This window comes from Protopterus annectens, chromosome 4.part0 (assembly GCF_019279795.1).
Source record: "Protopterus annectens isolate FY-2018-M chromosome 4.part0, PAN1.0, whole genome shotgun sequence".
NCBI lineage: Eukaryota > Metazoa > Chordata > Ceratodontiformes > Protopteridae > Protopterus > Protopterus annectens.
In genome coordinates, this window is record NC_056733.1 from 604,538,802 (window position 1) to 604,566,579 (window position 27,778).

The window sequence follows — 27,778 nt, forward strand, 5'->3', positions numbered from 1 at the left end:
ATTGGAATTTAAATATGAAAAAATCTTACAGCAAATACTTTTTTTAAACACACATAACAATTTTGTAATTCAGGTGTTGGGAATACCAATTTGTGTAAAAATAATTCAGTTAGCACTAATTTTTGCACTATAGCTAATATTTTTTGTGACTTCTTTTTTAGCAGTCCTGACATTCCAAATCATCTTCTAGACTTGGATGATCTATTTAATAGTACAGAATGCTCATCTATTAGCATTTCTGATGTCAACAATGCTATTAAATGCATATGAAAGTGTGCTGTGCCTGGACCCAATGGCCTTAATGTTTATTTTTCTTTCTAAACCTTACCTCATTTAGTACCTCATAAACAGTGGTTATGTACCTAAGGAATGGAAAGAGACTAGCTGATCTCTAAAGGTTGTAAAACTAATAGATTGGCCAGTTGTAGGCCTGTAAGCCTGAAGTGCCTAACAGTGAAGGCGTCTGAGATATTGTTAACAGAACTAGACCATTAGATATTATACAACCTGGGCTCATTAATGATATTTCTTGCCTTACAATTCTTGTGGATTTTACATATGAATGTGACAGATTGATTAGAGTTGGGTCTATCTGCTGAAGTCATCCGTTTAGATTTGTCTAAAGCATTTGAGCCTGTTCCTCACAGTAAGATCTTTGAACTAATCAGGTATTTGCAAATTAATAGTTATGCCATTCACTGGGCTACACACTGGCTTTCAAATAGACAGTATAAAGTATGAATAGGAGTGAAACATCAGAAGCAAACAAGGTCAACATTAGTGTCCCTCAGGGCTCAGTCTTGGGATCACCTCTGTTTAATTTTCTTTAAACACCTTTATCATCATCATCATCACATATTACAAAGTGACATGGGCACATATTCAATTATAAAAGAAAAAAATCGTTAAAAATATTTTCCTTCCCTCATTATACATATATGGTTATTTTCTAAACAATTATTATTCCATTTCGGATTACGCAGATTGCTCAAGTCCTGTCTTCCCTGAAATTTCATTCCCCCTTCTCCTGAACATTATTCTATATGTATTGTTCCCACAGATTCCATTTATTTCTCTGACTTTGCTCCTTCCCTTTTATAAAATTTACACCTCCAATTGTTTTATCTCCTTTACAACATTTATTAATTCTTCTACAGTTGGTTTGGTTTTTGATTTCCATTTTCTAGTAACAGCTTTTTGGTATCTAACATTATTAAGCTTATTAGGGCCTTACTGTGTCTAGGCATTTCAGTTTCTACACCCAGCTCAAAAAAAAGTATTTCCTTAGTTACAATAATCTGCTCCCTTGACATTTCTGGCAAAGTACCTTGTAGAGAATTTCTAAAATCTACCAACTCACTGTATTCACAAAACACATAGTCGAAAGAACCCTTCTGTTTCCCTTGATGCTTCCAGCAATTGCTGTCTACTTGATGAAAAGTCCCTAAAGTCTTCTTGTGATATACAAATACATATGCAAACACTTTCATGCAAAAATCCTATACCTTCTAAATTTTGTTGCATAACTGGAAGCTTTATAAATATCCCGCCCCATTGTTTCTTTCTATATTCTGCCTTTCCACTGACATTTCCAGTATTTTCTAACAGCTTCAGATTGATTCTTATAGTTACCATGCATTATTTTATATGTCCAATGAATTATCCCTTTTCAACCACAGCTTCTGTTCTAGACTCAGTTATAAATTGAACCAGATCTGGTCTTTCATTTAACAGTGCCATAACTCTTTCTATTTGCTTATACCCTATCAATCCCTGGTAGGAAAAGCAGACTGTTACCTGCAGTCCAAATTTCTGTTTGGCTACTCTGACTTTTACCTCCCTATATATTTGTGCCAAATACATTGGTTCTTTTGCTAATATTCCCCTACAAATTTCAGTACCTTGTTGCCTATTTTCTATGACTCTACTTGCAGTCATCCCTACTTGTAAAATCTTCTTTCTCCATTCCTGTGTTGGCTTAGTTCTCAAAGTATTTTCTACTACTTTGTAAGTATAGTATGCTATAGGATTGCTATTGTTCTCATTAACAGCCTGCACTCAAAATCCATCCTCTCATTGTTTCATAGTTTCATAGGTAGGTACTAGGCTATCTGCCTGAAGGCATTTATCAGCCTAGCCAGAATGTGTTGGCTTTCGCCGCCCCCTTAGATTAGATCCCTGTGACTCTGTCCAGCAGAGCCATTGAAGTGATCCCTGGGGTAAACATTCTGTTTCCCATCCACTCGTCAAGGTTTCTCTTGAAGAGTGTTAGCAAGGAGCTCTGCCTAATGTAGATTGGAATCTTGTTCCAGAGCATGGGAAGTCTCTGGGACAGGAAACTATCCCTCCAACACGCCCTATTTACTGCTGCAGTGAGGTTTAGATCCCTACAGCGTGTGACTCGAGGGGATATGGTTTTCTTTAGGTGGAGCATGTCCATCAATTCTGGGTTGGACATGGCCTTGTATGTCAGGCAAAGATCACCTCTGAGTAGGCAGTAGGCAACTGAGTACAGCTGGAGTTTCTTCAGTCGAGCTGCATAGGGCATCTGTTTGAGGCCAGTGATCCTCTTGGTGAGGTACTTCTGTGGTCTTTCCAGCTGTTGCAGGTGTCTTGTAAGGTCCAAATGGGGCATTGTACTCTATGATGGGTCTGATAAATGATGCGTAGAGGGGCACAATGACCTCTTTTGATCTGGATGCAAACCCTTTTGTGATTAGGTGGGCCGCGTAGAAGGATTTTCTAACCACTTTGGCAATGTGATTATCAAAGGAGAGATCACTATCTACTTGGGTCCCCAGATCCCTTATTACATCTTCTGTATTTAGGGGGCTACCATCTATGTGGTAGTTTGTGGGTACTTTGTTTTTTCCAAAGGGGATGACTATGCACTTTTTGGCATTTAGCTTGAGGCCACGGTTTTGACACCAGGTATCTGTCTCAGTGAGACCCTTTTGGAGGATGTCTGTATCAGCCAAAGAGTCAATTATAGTCCCTAGTTTGAAGTTGTCTGCGAACTTGGTCAGCCATAGACCTCCTGTGCTTGCTTGCACCTCTAAAAAGTATATGCTGGACAGGAGGGGTCCTAGGACTGAGCCCTGGGGAACGCCATTGTAACCGGTTTAGAGTCAGACCTAGCTCCTGCAACTCTTACCATGTAGGTTCTGTCGATGAGCCAGTTGGCAACCCATCTTGTGACATAGGGGTTTATGTTCAGGCTGGTGAGCTTGTCTATAATACCAGAATGGGGAATGGTGTCGAAGGCCTTTGCTAGGTCAAGGTAGGCTGTGTGGACCACCTTTTCCTCGTCTATAGCCTTGGTAACTGTCTCGTAGAAGTCCACCAGGTTTAGGAGGCATGACCTGCCCTTAACAAAGCCGAACTGGGTAGGTTCCACAGTCTGGAGGTTCCCATTGTCTCTGTTAATGAGATCCATGATGATGCGCTTCATAGCTTTGCAGACCAAGCTAGTCAGGCTTATAGGGTGATAGTTCCCGGGATCTGTTGTGGGTCCACCTTTGTGGGGCGGAATAACCGTTGCTGTGCACCACTCTATGGGAATGTACCCTGTGGAGAGGCTGAATTTGTTTAGGTGAGGGGTTAGTTCATCTTTGAGCTCATGTAGGACGCAGCCTGGGACACCATCCAGTTTCATTGATGCTGTGTTTTTGGCTTTGGAGAGGGCTGTTTTAACCTGAGTGTCTGTGATTTCAGGGGTACTACATTCTTCTGGTATGGTTATTGGCCCTTTTGGGGGTGAGAGGGGGTGAAGTTTGCACTGAACCTGTCTGCCAGGATGTTGGCGATATCGGTCGGTTCAGTGTATTTTGTGCCATTCTACACTAACTCCGAGCAGATCTGAGAATTGCCACTTAGATTCTTGACATAGCTAAAGAATGCCTTGTGGATATCCTTGAAGTCCTTGGCAATTTTTCTTTCGAAGCTAGCCTTGGATGATTTTATGAGGCATCGTAGTTTCTTGCTGATACTGATCAGGGATGTCTTCCCTTCTTGGGATTTTACTCTTTTCTGTACTAGTTTCTTCCTTCTACTGTATAGCTCATTTATGGCAGGGGTCCACCAGACTGGTTTCGTTTTCTTGGAGGAGTGAGTCTTGCTTTTGCTTGGGATAGCATGATCCATGCATTCTTGTAGGAGCCCATAGAGTGCATTAGTAAAGAATTTTGCACATGGGCAGCGTTATCCTATAGCATGGGGGCTTTGAAACTTTTCACCTTGATCTTAAGTAACATGAAGTTTGCTTTTGAAAAGTTTTTCACGGTGGTTTATTTTACCAGAAATGTGGGTGGAATGAAAATATCCAGAGTGATTAATTTATGGTCAGGTCTAACTGGCGAGGGGTTGACCTCCGGTGTGGAACACTGGTCACCCATGCTGGTGATGACCAGGTGCAATATGTTGTCACCTCTGGTGGGGGTGTTGACCAGTCGATCCAGGGCATTTGAGTTTATAAATTCTAGGAAAGGTTGGGCAAGGGAGTTAGTACTTGAGTAGTTCTCCCAGTTAATGTTTGGGTAATTGAAATCACCCAATATCAGGATGTTTGGTAGGACCCTTATGTTTCCCAGTGTTTCCAGAAATGCGGAATGGGGGTCCTGGGACATGGTTTGTGATCTGTAGCAAGCTACAATTTGAATTGCAGTTTTGCTCATTATTAGTTGCACGTGGATGATCTCTGAAGCAACATGCTGTGCCACTAACCCGGAGGTGTGGGTATCCTTGATGAATATATACGCCCCCACATTTTGTATTTCAGTCCAGGTTTTGTGGCCAAAATGTATGGTATGAGTTGTAGCTTGGTAGTGCTGGGGTGCTCTATGGAGCCTTAAACCAGGTTTCTGTTACTGCACATATATCAAATTTTTTCCGTACTGAGGAGTGCCTCGAGTGCGTGCATTTTAAGGTTTAGATTTCTGGCATTGAGTAGCATTACCCTCAGTTTTTTGTTACTTGTGTTATTTACGGTGGTGGGTTTGTTTTTTGAGCCTTGCCTAAAAAAGGCACTATGGGGGTGGCAACAGCCTTGGCCAGTATTCGAAAGCCTAAGGGTGACAGGTGTGAGCCATCTCTAGCGAAGCAGCATGGCTTGTCGAGCATGTCATCCCAGGATGACAGACACTGGATCCCTTTTGAATGATACAAGAAGCTTAGCCAATTGTTGAAATTGATCATTTTTTCTTTATACTGTGGTATCATTCTTGGTGATGGCAGGATGCAACTCAAGGTCAGGGTCATACCGGCCTGGGCTACGTGATCAGAGAGCTCTTCCATGTCTTTTTTCATGTAGTCCAGGGAGGTACAGCTCAGGTCATTCACACCAACATGGACAATGACAGAGTCGTATTTCTCCTTGTTCTGGAGTGACTTGAGTGCTTGTGTTATGTGGCGGATCCTGGCACCCGACAGGCAGCTAAAAGTAACGTTTTCTTTATTCAGCCTAGTGAGTGGGACGTCAGTGTGCCTGACTATAGAGTCACCTATTATTAGTGTGTTGGGTATGTTATTTTGCCTTAAGGGCTGTGATTGCATGGCACACTGGTTTTGTGAAGTATATGTTTTGTGGTTTGTGTTGGGGGGTGGAGGTTGCTTGGGTATCTGCTTTGGAGGTCTCTGTTGCTTTTGCAGATTTTTATTTACAGCCTCCGAGTATGTTTTCATGTATTTATGTGTGTTTTTTGCCGGTGCTAGTTTCATAGGTCTATGTGAGACTGGTAGTGTGATACAAGTAATTGCCTTCTCCGCTTGACTGTCTGGTCCAGTCTTGGGTTGAGAGAGCTTAGCCTCCAGTCTGGCTGTATAACTGCATCTCTCACATGTATTAGTGTTTGGTGGTAGGAGGAGAGAGTTGTCTGTGTACATGAGGCAATTGTAACATTGCCTCAAAATGCCCAGATTCACCAGTTGGACTGGAGAGTACACCTGAAATTGCCCTTTGGACATGCCTGGATAGGTACAGTGAACTGTTTTACTGATTGGCTGGTAAGGTCGAATAGAGAGCCTTGTCCTTCTCTACAGTATAGGGGGTCTAGTGCTAAGGTTTATTAGTGCTTGCTATGAATTTTGAGCAAGTGCCGGGCTGAGAAGTGAATGGTTTGAGTGCTTAAGTTGAAAGTTTGTCTAGTTCCAAGGGAAAAATTGAAGAGTAGACTTTGTGGAGCCAGGAATAGTTATACCCTAGCTAACTGGTGCTGCCCGGCATGCAAAAGCACGCAAATGCGGGTTTTATAGCAGGGAAATGAAAGAGATAGAAATTAGCCCACAATGGCCAATAAACTACTAATTTCTGGGCTGAAACCACTCCAACATAATTTCTTTCCACTCTGATTCGTAGCCTTCTGTATGTGTTACGTATACGAGCCTTAACTGTGTAGGACTAAAGTATCTATTCAAATCTGTCAATCCTAAACCACTTTGTTCTGTGGGAAGAACCTACAACCCAGGCATTTACAAACTCATAAGTCTGACCAGCCTTATACACAAAGCCATGGAAAGACTTATTATGAAATTAATCAGTCAGGACATAGGGAACCTCCAAACACTGGACCTATCTCAGTTTAGATTCATCAAGGGCAGGTTATGCTTAATCAACCTGGTGGATTTTTTGAAAAGGTCACCAAAGTTATTGATGAAGGGAAAATGGTACACACCACATACCTTGAAGTGGCAAAATCTTCTGACACAATTCCCCACTCAGGCATAGTGGAAAAGCTAAATAAACTGGGAATAAACCCCCATATCACCCTCTGGATTGACAACTAGCTCACAGATATGATGCAAATAATCAAAATGGGGGAAATTACCTCTGCAAAGAGACCACTGACCAGTGGTGTCCCCCGAGTCCTGTGTTGGGATCTTTCCTGTTTGGCATCTATTTTTCTGAAGTGAAAGCTAATACCAAAGGGCTTTGGCCGACTATGTTTGCAAATGACTGTAAGCTAGGAGCAGTCATTGAATTCCCATATGACCTAGCCATCCTGCATGAAGGTTGGTCTCAAATAAATAACTGGTGCCAAAATCAAGGTTTGAACCAAAATGACAAAAAAATGCATTACTGTATCCTTTGGGAAGTCATCTACCCCATGGAACTACCACAATGACATATGCCCCTATGATTTGACCTAGTTGTTCGGGATTTGGGATCTTATGTGGACAGTGACCTAACCTTTGCCCAATATGCATCTAATGTTGTAAGAAAGTCTTTCTATACTGCACAGCTTACAAACAAAGGAATTGTGTCTAGATCTAAGGATGCCATTGCCAGTCATTGGATATAATGTCCCTTTGGCATGTATCTGTTCAGACACATGCAACAACTGGAGCATAAACAGAGATACCTTACTAAATGGATACAAGGCCTAAATAAGATGTCCTACATGTACCGACTCAAAGACCTGTCACCAAACTCAGTATCCTACAGACTGCTAAGAGGTTACCTGTGTCTGGCATACAAGGCATCCTCTGTCCCATAATTGTGGATTTACTGCACATTGCCAAGTCAAATGGCATCAGAAATACTCAGTTTAGGGATCTAAAAACTCTTCTGCAACATCAACAGAACAGTAAGGAGGAGCAGGTATTTTTTTGCAGAGGATACCACTGCTGTGGAACATACTCCCCATCCACATAAAACAAAGTTCATCCCTGTATATTTTAAAGCACAACTTAGATCTGTGGATGGGAAAAAGAAAATTTATCCCAGGACTGCCCTCTGTGTACTACTAATGGACAGAGGCAGCTCCTAAAGTCTTAATCCTATGTATGGGTCTCATCAAATTATCTATGCTATGATCCCAGTTATTCTTATTAGGGGTAATATATAATTACTGATTATGGGACGAATAAGGCCAATCTATAATCAAATGAGATAGGTTAACAAGAACACAAAAAGGGAAACTGGCTGGGCTTAAAATGGCACACAAGGGCAGCTAACCCAATGCATACCTATGAAGCTATAAGAAACAACTTATCCCACTTAACTATTGCCATCTTTCCCTTCCAAATAAATTCCTTCATTTCTTTATTAATTGTGATCCACAGCTTCTCCTCTGGTAGAAAACATATGCCTGACCTGTATACTTTATTAAAAGAACTAGAAACATTTTCACTGCTTGTACCTTACTATATATATTTTTTTTAGTTTACTTTCCCTGCAAGTTATAGAATGTGGGTTACCAAATACACTAATAATGCACTGTAGGTAATATTCAGAATAAAGGTGCACTGACATTTTTTTGGATAGTCCTTACATTTGGTCCAGCAGTAAGAATGTAGCAGCATTTTTTAACACCAGAAAGTGCAATGTGCACCAGTTTGGGATGCTTAGCAATATATTACCTTACACCATTATTCAAAAGATTATACCTGACTCCAGCACTGTTAAAAATCTAGGTACTGCTACTGATACTGAATTACTGTTTGATGCCAAGCTTATAACCATCCTTAGAAAATGATATGCTACTATGAAATTAGTCTACTTTTTCTTATCGAAAGCTCATGCTTTTGAAAAGAAAAAGTATGACCCCATTTATGCGAAAGTGCACTTAAATGAAAGTGGACTTTTGCAATTACCGGTTCACCGAACCAGTAATATTAAAGCAAAAAAAAAAACTACAAAGATATTTTTGCAGGGGGGCAAGCCCCCTGCACCCCCGCTACTTTATATATACACTAACTCTGACATCACACTACATTGGGGAAACAGGTATATTCCCTTATTCCCACTGTAGCGTGTTTCAGTGTTCTAGTGCTTTTTTTAAATATTATTGGTTCAGTGAACTGGTAATCACGAAAGTGCACTTTTGTTTAAGTGCACTTTCGCATAAATGGGGTCGTACTTTTTCTTTTTGAAAGCATGAACCTTCGGTAAGAAAAAGTATAGATATAAGGAGGTTTTGATATTCCTATTTAAATCTCTTATTAGACAGCATATGACATTTGGGAGACCAATCTGTATTTAAAATACACAAAGTATTCAAAAGCTTGAAAGAATACAGAAAATATGCAATACACAGATTGCTAAGGTTCGGCACCTAAATTATATACACAGATTAAGGGCTGCCAAGTAACAGTAATCTCAAAGCCTCAAAGTGGCTAGCATGAAGTTTGTTACCAAAATGAACAGTATCATACAGTGATTCTCCAGATTAGTTATGCAAATGGAGCTTGAAAGTAATTAATGAGTCAACCTGCCTAACTGGTAATGACAGAGAGTTCCAAATTCTATCTGCTCTATACACAAAGCTCCTGTTCTTAATCTTTGCATTGGCTACATTTAAAATCATAAAACAGTTTTTATTCTTTGCATTCCTTCAGTGGGAGGTAAAAGTGACCCAAAAAGATGAAGATAGAATTTCATTACCATACTTAGAAACCAAAATGATATCGGGTGATTGTGAATCAGGGCTCATATTTGTAAGATTAATAATATCCAGAAAGGACTTTTGTATTGTGCTATAGTTTAACATTGTTCACTCCCCTTTAGCAATTTTTAATTTTTTCCTGAGTTGCCACAAAAGGAATTCACTCATTTGGTTTACATCTCCCATGAGTGTTACATTCTTTGTGGAGAAAGGCATGAAAACTAATACTTTTTATCATCATGGACACTTCATCTGAATGGGAATTGAATTGGTTCAAAAATAAATCCTCCTTTTCTGATAAGAATAAGAGTGATGTAGATGTTTTACATGTTTCAGAGAGCTTACTGGAGTAAAAGTACATATCAGGACCTTATAAAAGGGTTGTCATTGATGTAACATTGTACAGCACTGCTTCTGACTGCTGAACTATTCTTAAATACTGATTAGACAAAAGTCACTTATAAAATAAGGTCCTCAAGAGGGCAAAAGAGGTATGATGAGGCCTTCACCTTCTCCACTTTCTCTGAGGGAAAGAGAGTACAGAACATACCAAGGTATGCATAACATAGGTGTCATCAGTCAACATGGTGGGTATGTCAACTCAGGAGCATGAAAACACATCCTAACACTGCTCATATGCAGACTCAACCAAAGTGTTACCCAGCAGATGAGAGGGAGGAAGGATTAGCTTACCATGGAAAAAGTGCAAACGTAATTGAAATGAGACTGTAGATGAATCATATCTGATTTCTCCCCTTCTGGACTACTTGAAAAATGTAGCCATGATGCCAGAACAGAGGACTTGCAAAACTCCATTTGGGGACCAATAAGTCAGACTCAAAGAGTCAGAAAAAGAACAGAAGCATCAACAAGCAACACAAGGTTTTATCCAAAGTAAAAAAAATCAAATAAGTTTTTTGGCTTTGTGTGGGAGGCATCACTAATGACAGTCCCTTCAAGATCAGTGTTGAGGCTGGCAGTGGTATCTGTACTGGTGAAGGACTAGTCAGCGCTATATCATGGCCCTGAACTAGCTATAGCACAGGAGTGTGCAGCAATGAAGGCCTTGCTGGTGGAGATACAGATTTGTCTTTTTCCTTCATGATTACTCCCTTGAGGCTGCTGCACTCTTCTGTGGATTCTATTCCTGTCATGTCCTATAACTGAGGCCTAAATGAGTGCACTGAAATAACTGGCACAAGATCTTACACAACCCTCACAATCACTGTAGAATTGTTTTCACTCAAATAAAATCAGTGGCAATAAAGAAAAGTTATGCACTTACCATAACGTTAGATCTGTGTAGTCAATTTTCATTCTTCCTCACTGATGGATCTTGGATCTGTCTTGGTCACTTTTTCCCAAGACTTTGGATCCTAATCTCGAGCTCTTTCCTCTTTCCATAATGCACTACAACCTCCCTAATTCCTCAGATCGAGTTTGCTGCCTTCTGCGTACCAACTTTTGTAAAAGATAGGACAGCTGAATAAAAACTAATTTTCGAACAGGGAACATGAAGGTTCCTATGTTAACTTTCATTCTTCTAAGAATGACAAGGTCGGGGGATGTCTGGGAGGAAAGGTGAGGAAGAATGAAAATGGACAACACAGATCTAACATTATGTGAAGTCCATAACTTTGCTACCCGATGTCCTTTTTTTTTTTTCAATAATTTTTCTTTTTCTTTTTACATTAATAAATGTCACAGATAAAAGCCATCTTACAACATGACCGTATATATATATATATATATATATATATATATATATATATATATATATATATATATATATATATATATATATATATATATATATGGGTTCACTTCAATTCACTGAACTTTCAATTCACTGACTTTCATTTCACTGACACCATTTCACTGAAATTCATTTCACTGAAACTTCATTTCACTGAAAGTTCATTTCACTGACAACTATTATTACAAAGTAAATGGAATATGCCCCCTTCCCCACTGTAGTGCGACCCTGGAGTTAGAATATATAGTTAGGGGGGTGTGGGGGGCGCAGCCCCCCACTTACTTTTCTTTTACTAAGCAATATTATATCAAAACGTAAGAATATCATATGATATATCTGCCCCCCACACCCCCCTAACTATATATTCTAACTCCAGGGTCGCACTACAGTGGGGAAGGGGGCATATTCCATTTACTTTGTAATAATAGTTGTCAGTGAAATGAACTTTCAGTGAAATGAAGTTTCACTGAAATGAATTTCAGTGAAATGGTGTCAGTGAAATGAAAGTCAGTGAACTGAAAGTTCAGTGAATTGAAGTGAACCCATATATATATATATATATATATATATATATATATATATATATATATATATATATATATATGTTATACATTGATGTCAATACCACAGGATATAGGTCGTACAACATATCAATTTACACTATGTACATAGATGCCTTCACTGTTAATATCACATTTATACAGACAGTATATACATTCGTAATATCCAAGTTATTATTTAATATCTGAACTTGTATGTGTTCTTCAGTTCCATTAGAGTGTATTTCTAAGTTGCTGTGTGATGAATTATGCTAATAAGATATTAAAGGTTTGTTCCCAAATGTCTCTGGATTTCATGTTTTTGTTTCTTTTATCTATTACTATTTTATGAGCTAAAAGGTGTTGTATAGCTACTTGTTTAAAACCCTCCCAAGAGATATTTATCGTATCTAGCCATTTAAAAGCTATATACAGTTTAATTAGTAGGAAGATTGTTAAAAGTGTATTTGCTTGTTTTCTTGGTATATTGGGTGGGAGAATGTGTAATAGAGTGAATTCACAAGTTAATGTTGATGTTTGATAACCCATTTCTTTGTAATTGTGCCTTGAGAGAGTTCCAGAGTTTATAGACACATTTACAGCTCCAAAATACATGGAGTAAGTCAGCTATCTGGTCTTTACAGTGTGGGCAGAAAGGTGATTTGGATGCATTAAATTTGTGGTGGATTGCAGGTGTAAAATATGCATTATTACTGATCATGAGCTGAGTGTATGCTAACTTTTTGAGGGGTATAATCTTCAGTGTTAGATTGATTGCCTAGCTTATTTGCTGATCATCTATGGATGGTTTAATCTTTCTCCAGTAGTTAGAGAAGAGGAGGTCTTTCTGGTATTTGATTTCATTTATCATTTTATATGAATTAGTTATAGTTTTCTTTGTTGTGATAATAGTTTTCCAAAACCTGCTACAAGTTTCTGTATCACTATTGTTCATAGTAGCATTTTGGAGGTAACTGTAACACAGTTCTTTGATTTGTTTTAGGATTATTATGTGTGATTTAGGGAGGTATAAGTTGGTCCTCATTTCTTGTATTGAGCAGTTATGGTAAGGATAAATATCTTGGATTGTTTTATCTTTCAGTCTGGGAAAAGGGACTAAGTTCAGCATTGCATTGTTTATTTTTAAATTTGGGTTTTTATGAAGGGGTTGCAGTATTGTCATAGCTTGTCCAAGGTTCAAGAATTGAAAGAGTTTTTGTGCTAAGTTGATAGAATGTTTTAAAGGCTCTATAATGTTATAAGTTTGTATTTCTTTCTGCTTCAGGAATGGAAGTGCTTTGGGATTGAAACCTAGAGCTTTAATATATCTATAATAGATTGTCACCCAAAGAGGAGACCAATTTTCCATTGACGAGTTATGTTCAGCTATTATTAATATTCTGTTAGTGTTAATGATCGAGTAGTACATTTTAAAATCTGGTAAATGTTGCCCTTTTCATTCTTCCTCGCTGATGGGTCAGAATCCCCAGCTATATAACTCTTTAGGAGGCCATCATAGAAGGATATGCTGGACACTGTCAAACCAGAGGAAGTTCTGCTTCTGGAGGCAACATCTAATTTGTAGTATGTTACAAGTAATGAGTCTTGACAAAATGATTGAAAAAAGGAGACTGTCATGAATAGAATCTCTGTAAGAACAAATAAATGAGGTAATTCTCAATCACTCTTGGAAGAGATTACTGAAATCAAGCCAGTAGTATGATTGGCTAGAGCAATATTTCTTTTTTTTTTTTCGCTTGACCTAAGAGGTCATTAGTAAGAGACATAAACATCCAGTCAGAGTTTTCATATTATGTGGTGCTGAGAAGTAGGAAGATACTTGTATAAGAACAGCAGGAGGATGTGACATGTTTTCACCTTTGTTAGAGGTCTTGTGAAAAATAAATGGGTATTGTATAGTTAGCGTAATGGTTGTTTAGTGGTTACTCTAGGTATAAAGAAGGGATTAACTCAGAGGAACACCTAATCACAGTAGAAAATAATATAAGGAGATTTAGCATGCAAACATCTATGAAACTCTTTCCACCAAGTGACTGCCACTAAAAGGGAAGCTTTCCATCAAGTACTATTTATATCAACAGAGGATAATTGTTTCAAAGGGCCCTTCAAGGAAAAGGGGGTGAGCAAGGATTGACCATAGTAAAATCATCTAGAAATGGACACAGTATGGTAAGACATAACTTTCTAATTTGATGTTGTCTTCTCTATTCTTCCTCATGACTGGGTCAGAGTTCCCAGCTACGTGATTCCTGGGTGGCCCTCATGGAAGGATGTGCCAGAGTACTGTTGAGCCAAAGGAAGCCCTGTTTCTAGATCCAATATCCAATTTATAGTGCACAACAATGATATGATTGTTTTAACAGGTGGCTGTTGCACAAATATCATCAATGGAAATCCTGGATGAAAAAGGAGGAGGAGCCACAGATCAAGTAAAATGTGCTCTTGGAGGCTGAGGTAATTCTAAGCCTCTCTGAGACTAAATGAAGGTGATACAGTCAGTAATTCATTTTGTCAGTGTAATTTTTGACACTGCTTGACCTAATTTGCTAGCATAAAAGGCTATACACAATTGGTCTGACTTCCTGTGCTGTTTTGCTTTATGCTTATAAAAATTGGGTTGTCTATGAACATCAATAAGATGTAGAATGTACTCTCCTTTGTTGGAAAAATTGGGAAAAAATACTGGTAACTGAATAGATTGGTTAATATTGCTTTCTGTGGCTACTTTAGGCATAAAGGAGAAACTGGTATGTAGTGAAACCCTGTCTTTATGTAAAAATATGTAAGGAGATTTGGAAGACAATGTCTGTAGCTAAGAAATTATTTTCACTGAAGTAATGGCTACTAAAAATATTGTCTTCCATGAGAAAAACTTCATGTCACAACTGGCTGCTGGCTCGAAAGGTCTTTGAGTCAAACTCTGCCGCATGACAGTGAGGTCCAAAGGTGGGAAGGGTCTTTGATGGGAGGTCTCAGCAAGAAGATACCTTTCATAAATGCTTTACATAATGTAAAATTAAACAAGGAGTGAGATTGGCTAGCCATATGAAAATTAGAAATTGCAGCTAGTTGAAGCTTGATGGTAGAGAAACTTAACTCCTTCCTAAAACAGGGTACTAATAAAAAGCAAAATAGCTGAGATTGGTGCTGAGAAGGGATCAGTATTTTTACTTGCAGCCCAAACAATGGACCTTTTCCATTTAATGTTGTAGACTTTTTTAGTTGAAACCTTTTGTGAGGTTAAGATGATGTTATGGACCAGGGAAGCAACCTAGACTGTCTCACTATGGTTGGAAGTAGAAAAACCATGCAGTCAGCTTGAGGGCATGAAGATTGGGGTGCTGCAGTCCTGATGTGTGCGACAGGATGTCCTGTCTTGGTTCCATTATCCACGAAGGATATTTCAGATGAGATCAGAGGAAGGGGAACCATATCTGTTGAGGCCATAAGGGGGCAATGAGGATGACTAAGCTCATCAGCCTGCTTGCCTTCTGAAGAAACATCAGGATCAGCAGAAGAGGTCCAATCATGCACCAGAGCATCCCTCAGGGACTCCCTGGAGGGGGAATCAGTGGGAAGCAACTCACTGCACTTGTTGAAGGGAGAGGCAAAAAGGCCAAAAAGAAGCTGACGTAAGTTCAAAATCTTTTTTGTTCAGGTGGGAGTTCTTCTATGACTAGTTTTTGCAGCAATTTTTGAATTTCTTGGGCTGCCTGCTCCCTCTGACTGGATGGCATGTCAGGGAGCTTCTTGCTGTGGTTTGGAGGAGAAAGGAAAAATGGAATGTAGTAGTCTCTGGATATTACGTTTAACACCCATGAATTGTTTGTCAAGTGTGTCTAGTCTTCTGGGTGCAAAGAAAGTTGACACCTGACTGCCTCCAGAGATGGACAGTTGGGCAGCACATCAGGAGTGCTGATAGGACTTGTCAGGGAATGTGTCTCTGAAGCTCTGATTCTGCGGACCCCTCTACCTCTAGGTTGATGTTGACCATTAAAACCTTTGGAGGATGGCTTTCTGCATGGGTCCTGGAAAAGCTCTTGGGAATTACGGAACCACATTTTCTTGCCTCCATGCTGGTTCCTTGAAAAAGACCTCTGAGGCATAGAAAATTTGATTTCCGTGGCAGAAAGGGTCTTCTCATCCTTTTCACTGTGGGCGAGTAAATCTCTAACAGAAGACCCAAACAGTGATGAGCCATCAAAAGGGGCATTTATAAAGGACACCTTAAAGGGTTGCACAAAATCACAGTCTCATCCAGGCATGTCTCCTTACGGACAGGCCAGAACCAACAGCTTGTGAGGTACCTTCCTCTGTATGGGAGATTAGCCTCATCTGGGAGTTAGCAATGGATGACAGTTAGTCAACTTGGGAAAAAAATTCTTAAGTTCCTCTGTGGGTGCAGACTCAGTGAGAGAGGCTGACAGCTCCTTAATCAACTCTCTCTGAAGCCTGGTAAAATGAGCTAGATAATTTAATGACCACAGCACAAAAATGACTAAGGTGTAAATGCACTTTCTGAACCTGTCCAACGCTCTAGACTCCTTGTTAGGCAAATGGACACTGGCACTCTCCTCAGCCAGTTCTTTCTTAGTGGCCACCACCACCACAATGGCATCAACTACAGAACCCTTACTCTAGTGTTTCCTATCAGACGATGGGACCAGAAACCTATTGGGGTGTTTAGAAATGGGCTCGATGATATCTGGTTCCTTCCATGCCCTGAGGGAAACCAAATCAACAAGCTAGCCCACTGCATGGGGGGGGGGGTCAGCTAGGATGTAGATGGGCCTGCAATGGGCCTGCCCTGAAGGTGTCCAAGAACACTGGCTCCTCAGAAGAAGGAGGTTGGACAGACCACCCACTTTTCTGCTTCTGAATGAGAAGTCATCAGGTGGGGGTGTTGGGGATCCTTCTCCCTCATCAAAGTCAGTGTCTTCAGTTAATGACTCCATCGGAGAGCCAATGTGCTTCCTTTTGCACATCATCTTTCGGGGGAATTCTTCCACGGGGTACTCGGGGAAAGTATTGGAAGAAGGGGATCCTTCCTGGGCTGGACGATCCTGCAGGCTGCTCAGGGTGGGCTGGCTCGGGACAGGATGAATACACTCAAGACAATGAACCAAAGACGATACAAGGGTAGGCTGCAGGCTGTGAGATTACAGTTCTCTACTACAGGAGAATACCCTTTCCACTACCTGAAAAGCCAATGGACTCGGCAAAGTCCTCTCTGCCTCCCTCAAAAATGGCTGAGACTCACCCTGAATATGTGGCTTCCAGAGGGAATTGGACCTGAGTTGTTGAGGGCAGAAGCACCCATGGGAAGAGATGGATCTGACAAAGATGGAGCTGACCCCATTCCTGGCACCGATGTCTCAGTTCCAAAATCTGCTCTCATCCAAAGGGATAGGAACAAGGCTGATCAGGGGCATCATCGGAGTCAAGAAAGGGAGTTTCCCTGACACTGAAGCTGACACTCTCAGGTGTCTTGAAACCTGAAACTCTGAAACAGAGGTTCAGATCGGAGAAAAAGTTTTAATGGTATGGGCCGGATAGCTCACTGATCCAATAGGGGATGGAGCTGACACTACCCCCATCTGGATCTGGGCCTTTAGGAACTTTCTCATCATCCTGTCCATGTCTGCTTTGGACCGGCTTCTAGAGGATCTGGAAGAAGCTGACAAGGGAGATCTGGAATTCTCCGATTTAGAAGAGATGACAGGTGAGGGAGATTTTCCTTTACAGTTTGGGGACTTGCTCAGCGATCTCAAATCCAGAGCCCTAGGATTCAACGCCGGAGCCGAGGAAGAACGTAGTGACACTGTAATTACCTCTTCAGATATGACGAGGACTGCAGATCCAATAAGGAGGTAGTTTTCCTCCGATCCATGGAAGTTGGATCTGAAGTTTTCTTTGTCTTAATTTTTGGTTCCAAGGGATCTTTTAGAGAAGCAGAGAGAGAGAGAGAGAGCAAGAGAGAGAGAGAGAGAGCTCTTCTTAGCCTCCTTAGAAGAACCTCACGATAAAGCTTTAGAGAAGGATCTGAGCCTCAGAAGCAGATGAAGGAAGGAGACCCCTTACAATAAGTTTATTGCACCTGTCCGCGAGAGCATACAGGTTAAAGGACACACAAACTTCACAGAAAGCCTTACAGTGATCAATACCTAAACAATAGATGCACTCCTTGTGGGCATCTTTGTTGGGGACCTTGTACCCATAAGAAGTGCATCGCTTAAACCCCGGAAAGGGTTTTTCAGACATAACTACCAACTATCAGAACAACAAGATATGCAGAGCTGGCCTTAAAGTCCACCAAAACACACACACACACACAAACATGCTCGCGCGCGCACACACACACACACACACACACACACACACACACACACACACACACACACACACACACACACACACACACACAGTTTAGCACTGCATCACTAAACACCTAAACTTTCAACTACAGAGTTTTAACTATGAAAGGTCTTAAGCTGTAAATCTATAACAATGATAATAAAACACATAAAAACTATAACAAAGAGCTACCTATCTGAAGAATTCTCCTATGAAAGGGAGAAAGAGAGATAAGAAGTAATACAGGAAGCCCTAATGCTCCGAAAGTTAACAAGGAGGAGAAAAACCAAGAAATAACTGCAGAGAACTGGTTGAGAAAAAATTTTAATTATCTACCCAACACACAAACAGCTGCTGAAGAGCACAGATCTGCATCCAATCACTGAAGCAGCAAATGAGATGTGAGGTTCTGGGGTTGGTGTAGTGCATTATAGGTACAGGGAGGAGCTTGTGAGTCGGATTCAAGTCTGGAAAATGTGGCTAAGTCGGATCCAAGACCCAATCGTGAGGAAGAAAGAAGAGGACATCAGATCCGATGTTAATCATTGTCTTGCTCTAGCATTTTAATAGCCAATGTAATACAATACATTTTTGGCACTTACTTTTCACCCATAGTTATAGTAACATAGTCAGTTACAGCACGGTAAACACGATCCACTCTGAAGCAGCGAAGAAGCAGTAGTTTCTGGAAACTGTTGAGGTTTTCCTTGTAGATTAAAGGAAATGGATTCTGTTCTGGAGCATCCAAATCATACCACTGTGAAATACAGAAAAGAATAAATAATAAATTAATAAACATTTTCAAAGTTTAATGATTATATATGTTCCATTTCCAGATGTCTTCTACATGTGTTTATTTTTAAAATTCCATTGGAGAAAGGCACATCATGGACAGACATACATCTATAACATACGTACATGAAAGTACAGTGACTTCAGTGCTACTAACTAAAATCTATATATGCCTATGATTTGCTTAACAAGTGCAAAATTATAATAAAGCGTGTCCACTATAATGAAAATTACCGAACAAACTGATTAATCTGGATTCATCAGAATTAACTCATTAAATTGTCAATTTGCCAAAGTACAACATTGTACTGAAATATAAAGGTGTTTTTGCATGTGTACAAGCCCCCTGCATCTCCAAGGTGAGTGTCTTCCAGAAGTGGAACACACTCTCACTTCTAATAATTTATTCTGTAATACTCCATACTATGACAAAATGCCATTTTAATGAGCTTGTCCCAATCAACTCTTATTCTGCAGCTCATCTGTTGTCCAATCATCATGCACCACTATAACACATTGTACTTTCAAATAACTAAATATTAATATTATATTCTTTCAAATAACTTAATATTAATATTTTAAAACTGCCCTAACAAAATACAGACAATGAAGTCACAAACAATGAGTCAAATTATGACAATAAACAGACTCTTCATGGAATGATTATTTCAGCTCAAAATTTCTACAGCTAAATCTTAGAAATATAATCAGCTTCAAAGCAAGACAGAAGGTACATGAGCTAGGGACATACCAATTCTTGCATTTAGTTGTCAGAAGTTCTGCTACATTGTTGCTTGTACAACATTTTTATCATATCAGTAACTGAATAATACGGCTAAATCAAACAGTTTTTAATTCCCCACTACTTGTCTGTAGGCTAATCTGATGCTGATTTTGGGTTAATGGGAATGTGTTCGTTATCTACATACATTTCCCAACACACTGAATCTTTTCTGTATCCTTTTCTTAAATATCCAGTTCCCTCTCTTTCTATGTGCACTTGCATTTCCACTGTGTTTATTAATATGTCTTTTTAATTCTTTCCTTCTGCGCTATCCTTGTCTGTCATTATTTCCCCCAATTCCACTCCTAGGTTTGACTACAGCAATTATCATTCAGTCATAATTATCCATATCTATGTCCTTGCTCTACCCTTGACTAGAACCATCTCTGTAACCTTTATTAAATATCACTATTGAACCTACCTATATAAGCCGCGGTGGTGCAGCGGTAGCGTTGTTGCCTCACAGCAAGAGTTTCTCCTGTTCGACTCTCAGCTGGAGTGCCTTCTGTGTGGAGTCTGCATGTCCTCCCCACAGTCGAGTGGCGTTCGAAAGACATGTGTGAATGGGCGTGCCTTCGCTGAAGGTTGGGCATCGGGCTGGCAACTCAGCACCGTAAAAATCTACTGCCAATCATTAGCGGACCGGAGTTCCGTTGTCGCGCGCCCTAACCGGGAAAAGCCGAAAAGACAAACATTAAACCTACCTATACATGCTTTATTACATATGAATGTTTTTCATGAATTGCCTGCTCTGTCAATGTATGTATCTTATGTATAATATGTTTTATTGGTGTTACTTTGTGTGTTAGTATGTGGAGCTTTTCTCCCCAGGCCTCCACTGAAAATGGACATGTATCCAGTCGGACTATCCCGGTCAACAAATGTAAAATAAATAAATAAATAAATAATAGGTCTCCCAGTTCTTTGAATTATTCATCTTTCATTGCATGTTGCACATTGCTTTATAAGTAGTCGCTTTCTCATTTGAATTCTGCTGCTACTATTCAGCTCCTTATAGTATTACTACTGGCCTGGAGGCCAGCTTACCCACATTTAGAGCTCCCAATTCCTTGGTTGTCACACCCTTCCTTCAATGCCTCACTTCCACCAGTTTAACAAATGACCATGCCTCTTTTCCAACAATGCTGTCATATTACTCATATCCTGCTCATCACTGTAATAAACTATGCCATACTTCATAACTCTCATTATGTCTTATCTATTTCCTTTTTCATATTCCTTTTCCTGCTAACCCATGCTAGCTCATTAGCCTATTTACCCTTTCCTGCCCTAACTTACTCATTTTATTATCCAAAAAGCCAAGCACTGGTCCTCCACTCCCACTATAACTTTCATTTAACACTATCATATTTACTTATGCCATCCAGCTACTACTCTGCTCTACTCTTCTCTACTCACCCCTCTGGGTTTTTACATGAAACACAAACCATTGTCCTCCACTCCAAATCTCATCATCGAACTCCTTTGCATTTCCTTAGATCAGCCTGCTACACTACTCCTTTTTCAGGGTGCCCACCACATACTCTTTTTACTAGAGCACTTTGAGACCTTTCACTACTTTACACCCTCCAACATTTAATTAGATCATCCCTGCTACCTCAATGCCAAGTCCCTGTCCTCCAGTCCAAATCCAACTTCCTTCACACCTGCCATTTCATTTACCAGCCTCCTTGTTTCATCTATAGTCTGTACCTTCATTAACGTATATTTTCTTGTAATTATTTTTGATAGTACCAATACACTACTAATCAATGAAATATTGCAACTGAGTAGTTGTATCTCTAAATCTGGAAAAAGCAGCATTCAGAGTTAAATGGGATATTAGGTCTAACAATGCTTTGCTCAAACATGAAAGCTCAAGTTTAAATGTAGTAAACATAGGGTACAACCAAAATCTGTACATCCAATCCCCTCTGTCTCTGCTTTCATATCTCCAGCTTCATTATCATTAAACAAAGGCTACTTACCATAAAAAGAAGTTATGCACTCACCATAACATTCCATCTGTGTTGTCCATTTTCATTCTTCCTCAACTGTTGGGTTCAGATCCCACCCTCAGATCCAACTCAGCCACATTTACAGCTCATGGAACACTGAAATCTCTCGAACTCCTCTCTTACCCATAACCCACTAGTCCCCTACCATACCTCAGATCTTGTTTGCTGTCTTTAGGTGAATATGGAAAAAAACAAATACCAGTATATGGAGGTCAAACAAAGGAACATTGGCCCCTTTAACACCCTCTGATCTTTCCAGAAGTCAAACTGATAGGAGGTTGGAGGGAGGGAAGTTGAGGAAGAATAACAATGGACAACACAGATGCAATGTTATGGCGAGTACATAACTTCTTTTTCTGATGGTGTCATTTTAATTCATTCCTCAACTGTTGGGACAGAGTTCCCAGCTACCTCAATCCCGGGAAGACTCTAAGGAAGGATATTCCTGAGCATCGCTGAGCCACAGGCTGTTGTTTCCCTAGAGATGAGATCCAATTTGTAATGAAGTTGCAGCTGTGCAAATATCATCCAAAGAAGATCTGGATAAAAACACTGAACAGGTTGCCACAGACCTGGTAGAATGAGCTTTTAGAGGTGATGGCAAAGTCAAACCTACTTTTTGGTAAACAAAAAATGAAATCCAGTTCAGTTAACCATTTGGGTAAGGTCACTTTGGTAACTGGTTTACCCAATTTTAAATTAAAAAATGAGAAAAATAATGGGTCTATATTATAAAACCAAAAATACTTTACCGCGAACGCTCACATGAGCGAAAATACCGGTAATTGAACTTGCTATTGTGGGGGGCTGTGCCCCCCACACCCCACTGCTAACTATATATTCCAACTCCGAGGTCACACTACAGTGAGGAAAGGGCAAATATGCCACTCATCACTGTAACACAACCCCACAATTACAGTTTCGATTCCTGGCATTTTCGCTCATTCGAACGTTCGTGCTAAAGTCTATTTGTGCATCTGATATAGACCCCAAAATAATGAATCTGATTTCCTTAAAATTTTTGTTCTTTGTAGATAAAAATGTAACTGTCTGTGAACATTCAGCAAATGTAGCATATATTCTCCTTTGTTTGAAAAATTTGGAAAGAAGACTGGAAGATTGATAGTTTGATTAATATTGGATTCTGACACCACCTTAGGAAGGGCTAGTCTGTAAGGACACCCTGTCCTTATGAAAAATAAATTAGGAGGTTAAGAATTAGGGCTTGAAGTTCTGATACTCTTTTAGGAGATGTAATGACCACTAAAAAGATAGTCTTCCAAGTTAGAAATTTTAATTCACATTTGGCTGATGGCTCAATGGGAGATTGGGTCGAGGATTGTAAGACTAAATTCAAATCCCACAGGGGAGTTGGATCCTTCAAAATGGGTCGAAGAAGAAAGGTTCCACTTACAAATTTATTTATTTACATTTGTTTACTGGGAAATTCCAACTCTGACACAGGTCCTTTTTTAGCAGAAGCCTGGGGAGAAAAGCTCCACAGAACAGTAAATGAGCAGCAGAGTACATGAAGAACAATTGAATATACATACAATAGCAAATAATACATACTGCAAGCAAACATTAGATATACATACAATATGAAACATATTAATGAACAGATATACCAATATCTAGCTAGAGGCTTGGAATAAAGTTAGGATGTATATACAGATAGTACTAAGCTCAAATGGATACTGTTCTAATCTCATAAAATGCCTTGCAAAGTTTGAAAGAGACTAAAGAAAATTGTTTACTCTAATGTGAAAATTAGAAATGGCAGCTAGTTGTACTTTAACAGTAAAAGAAGGAGCACCTTCATTAAAAATGTTTTGCTAAAAAGTCTAGAGCCTTAGGTACTGGTGCTGAAAAGGGGAACGTATCATTCTGCTGCACCCAAATGACAAACATTTTCCATTTACTTCTATAAATTTTCTAACAGAAGATTTGTGGGATGGTAAAAGAATGTGGCAAGCAGAAGGGCAGCCTGGAGTTTCTTTCAATTAAAAGAAGTGGAGAAGCCATGTGGTTAATTTCAGGCCTAAGATGTCTTTGTGTATCACGTTTGTTGGATGAGACAGGAGGTCTGGAATTGGATGTAGAATCCATGGAGGATGAAGTAGATGAGGCCAAAGAAAGGGGTACCAAATTTGACAAAGCCAATAAGAAGCAATGAGGATTATTGCGCTCTTCAATCAAGATGCTTTCTGAAGGAATTTGGGGATTAGAGATACAGGGGAAAGGCATAGAGGAGACCAGGGGGCCAATCATGAAGAAGATAGTCTCTCTGTGATTTCACCAGTTGGGGTACCAAGGCAAAGAACCTGTTGCACTTGTTGAGGGGAGAAGCAAAGAGATCACAGCAAAGTTGGCCCCACTGATGGAATATCTTTTCCACCACTTTCATTTTGAGTGACCATTCATGAGATGTTAGAATGGACCTGCTTAACTTGCCTGCTATCACACTGGATTTCCTCAGAATGTGCATTGCTATCATAAGTCAATTCATTGAAATTGTAGATTGACACAATATCAAAGCTTCTAGACACAGGGGGTAAGATTTGGTTTCTCCTTGTTTGTTGATGTACCACACCACTGACATGTTGTCCATCTGGACTGCAATGGTCCCAGAGGGGAGTGTGTCTTGAAAGATCTACAATGCCAGGAGAACAACTCTCATTTCTAAAATACTGGCCTCTTTGGGGGACCATGTGCCTTGGACTGTCTTTTCCAAGAAGTGCTCCCCCACCTGATCTGGGAAGCATCCATGGTAACTATGGCCTTGGATGACCTTGCATTATCTGACCGGAGTAAATCCACCATAGGAGATACAATTTGCAAGCCTGAGTTATCTTGATTTGGATGGATAAAGGTTAATGTAGAATGAAACCTAACCAATCCTATGCAGATATGGCAAGGTGCATGGAAACAAAAGACTACTAATGAAAGGCAAAAATCAACACTGTGTTCCACTGATGTAAATACTCTTTAATAGAAAAACAAAAATTGAGCAACCAAACCAGTTTCAGTATATGCCTTCACCAGTGCTTACAGCCCACAATATGGAAAATGGACTACTGAGTAACTAGGGTCCAATGAAGAATCCTCATTTGCTATCTTGCTAATGGAACCAAAATTATCACAGCAGACATTGACCCCACAGCTCGAAGAATCAGTTGAGCTGAAAGGAATTTTAAATGATCTTTCTGACCTAGAATTGTATGGTTTGTACCCTTGGTAAGGGAAGGGAAGCTGTCAAGGGTGCTATGTCAACCAAAGCTCCAATAAACTCTAATGTTTGAGTTGGTTCTAGTTGAGATTTGCTGTGACTGATAGTAATTCCCAGATGGAAGCATAACTGAAGTACATAATCTCGTGCTTTGGTCAGATGATGCCTGGTCAGAGCGGTTATGAGCCAGTCATCCAAATAATGAAACATCCAGAATTATTGCAGTCTCAAGTGAGCTGCTGTTACTGCATGCAGTTGGTGAACACCCTGGAGGTTGTGGTGAAACCAAAAGGCAGAGCTCTGAACTGGTATGGCTGGCTCACAGATAGTACACATCATGAAGCTCGATTGTGCACATCCAAACTTCCTTGTGCAGGAAAGGAAGAATGGAGTGAACCATGACCATCCGTAACTTCCTGTACTGAACTGATTTGTTCAAACTGCTGAGATCCAAAATTGGTCTCCAGTCCCCTGTTTTCTTTGGCACTAAAAAGAATCTTGAATAAGTTCCAAACACTTTATGGTCAGGGAGACTTCTTGGATGACACTCTTCTCTAGAAGCTTTTTTATTTCTAGTGCTGCTGCTTTCCTCTGATTGGGTAGAATATTGAGAATTGTGTTAACTGTTAAGGGGGCGAATATAACCTCTGGAAATAATCCTCTGCACCCATGTATCTTTTGTAATCTTGAGTCAGGCTCTCTGGTGCAGGGATAAACAACCCCTGACTGCCTCCAGAGGTAGACAATCAGGCCTCTTTTCAGGAGTACTAGTAGAATCTGTCAGAGAAAGTATCTCTGGACCCTTAGTTCTGCAGACCTCCTATGCTGAGCAGGTGGTGTCTTCGGTTAGAGTTCTCTCCTCTGCCCCTAGGGGAACTATCTCCACATGGATCTTGGAAAGGACCCCGGGACTTCCTGAACCACATTCGTTGACCACCTTGTCGATTCCTAGAAAAGATTCTTTGAGGAGTTGAAAATGTATGGCCACTACAGCCAGGGTCTTACCATCCTGATCATACATGTATAGTGTGTCTTTAACCTTGGGGCCAAAGAAAGAACTTCTTTCAAAGGGAGCATTGATGAAGGAAGACTTGAAAAGCTCTGTGAAATCACACAGGTGCATCCAGGCATGTCTCCTAATGGAAATGCCTGTACCTGCCACCCTTGAGGTACCTTCAGCTACGTGTGAAATAAGCCTCATGGACAAACTTGAAATACACTGTAGGGCAGCCAACTGTGAGGCAATAGGGCTCTTTGCATCAGAAGTAATGATCCCGGAGAGGGTTTTGTTGAGTTCTTTAATCAAATCCCTCTGACGTCTGGTGAAGTGTGCTAAATAGCTCAGTGACCAAAGCACAAAGGTTGCTGAAGCATATACACACTTCCCAAAAATCTGTCCAGTGCCCTAGACTCCCTGTTAGAGGATGAACAAAGGAACTTTGTTCTGCAAGTTCCTTTTTTGTGGCCTCCAGAATGACCATGATATCTACTGGTACTCCTTTGCTCCAAACATCCCTGTCCTTGGGTGGTGCCAGAATCTTGTCTGGTCTCCTGGAGATTGGCTCAACAGAGTCCGGTTCCTTTCACACCCATCATGAGATCAAATCAATGAGTTCATCGGTGGGTGAAGTCTCCCAGGTGGTTGATGGACTAGCCCCAAAGGCTTCCAGGCATACTGATTTCTCTTGGGAAGGGTTATTGACTGACCAGCCACTCCTTTGCTTACTGATCTCTAATATGTCTCCAAATGAATGAGATGTCATCAGGTGGTGATCTTGGGGACCCTTCTCCCTCATCAAAATCAGCATCTTCAATGACAGACTCTTCATGAAAGTCTAATTGCCTCCTTTTGCACTTTCTCTTCCTTGGGAATTCTTTGGTGGGTTGTTCCTAAGAAGTATCAGAAGAAATCAATATACCCTGAGGGATATCCTGGAGACTTTGAGCTGGCTGTCCTTGAGGAGTAGGAAGCTGAGGCTCTTGACACAAACACAAGTAGATCTGGGAAGTGGGAGCCAAGGAAGGTGTATATGTCCTTTCTCTTGGAGCACATAAAACTCTCTCCAGTACCTCGAAAGCATAATGCCTCAGGAAGAAAAAGACTGATGGCTCTGATAAGACATGCTTCTAAATGGCTGAATCCTGATCCAAAGGCAAACCACTTGAAGCAGGGGTCAGAGTCAAGCTGTCGAGGGCCAAGGTTCCGAGGGGTAGAGATGGCTGTGACAATCTCGGAGTCAACTCCAACACCTCAAATCCGGCGCCGACACTACAGCTCCAAGAGTCATCTGGCTCTGATGTGCTTGAAGCCGGTCAACTCAAAGACAGTACTGGAGTAGAACATACAATGAACTTCTGATCAGATATGGATGGATCTGGGATTCTCAGCTCCAACTGCTCCAAAACCATAGGTCAAATCAGAGAAGGAGGAAAAATAGGTGGGGTAGTACTTATGAAGGACTCAGGACCCAGTGGTGAAGGAGCCAGAAGAGCCCCCATTTGAGAGAAATATCCTCATCATCTAATCCACATTTACTTCAGTCAAGAGTCTGAAGAGTCAAAAAGAGGAAGCAATGGATGAGGTTCTGGAGTGGTAGTGTGTCTCCAGGAAAGGAGATGGGAGATAGGAAGTTATTGGATCCAGAGTGTGAGAAGAATGGATCCAAGGAGATCTGTCTTTGTGCTTCTCTAGATCAGATGAGATAGGATCTGATGTCTTAGATTTCAGATCCAAAGAAATCAGATTGGAGGTTTAGCTATTTTTGAAGGCAGCTCAGAGCAGAAGATGGATACTTTTTATCCTCTTTCTTAGGGATTTGGACCCCAGATGCGGTATCAAAGGATGACAATGGCATTAATCCTCTTAATATTAATTTATTTTTCCAGTCAATAAGGTCCCTTGGGT

At 40.4% G+C, this 27,778-nt stretch overlaps 1 protein-coding gene across 1 annotated transcript in view; it reads right to left on the minus strand.

Annotated features, from left to right (window-relative positions):
- DNAH10 (dynein axonemal heavy chain 10) overlaps positions 1 to 27,778 on the minus strand; it is a 5,879,077-nt gene that overhangs the window by 817,772 nt on the left and 5,033,527 nt on the right. The window contains exon 69 of the mRNA XM_044069759.1: positions 18,653 to 18,807. Within this exon, the coding sequence (XP_043925694.1) occupies positions 18,653 to 18,807 (155 nt within the window). The remainder of the gene's footprint in view (positions 1 to 18,652; positions 18,808 to 27,778) is intronic.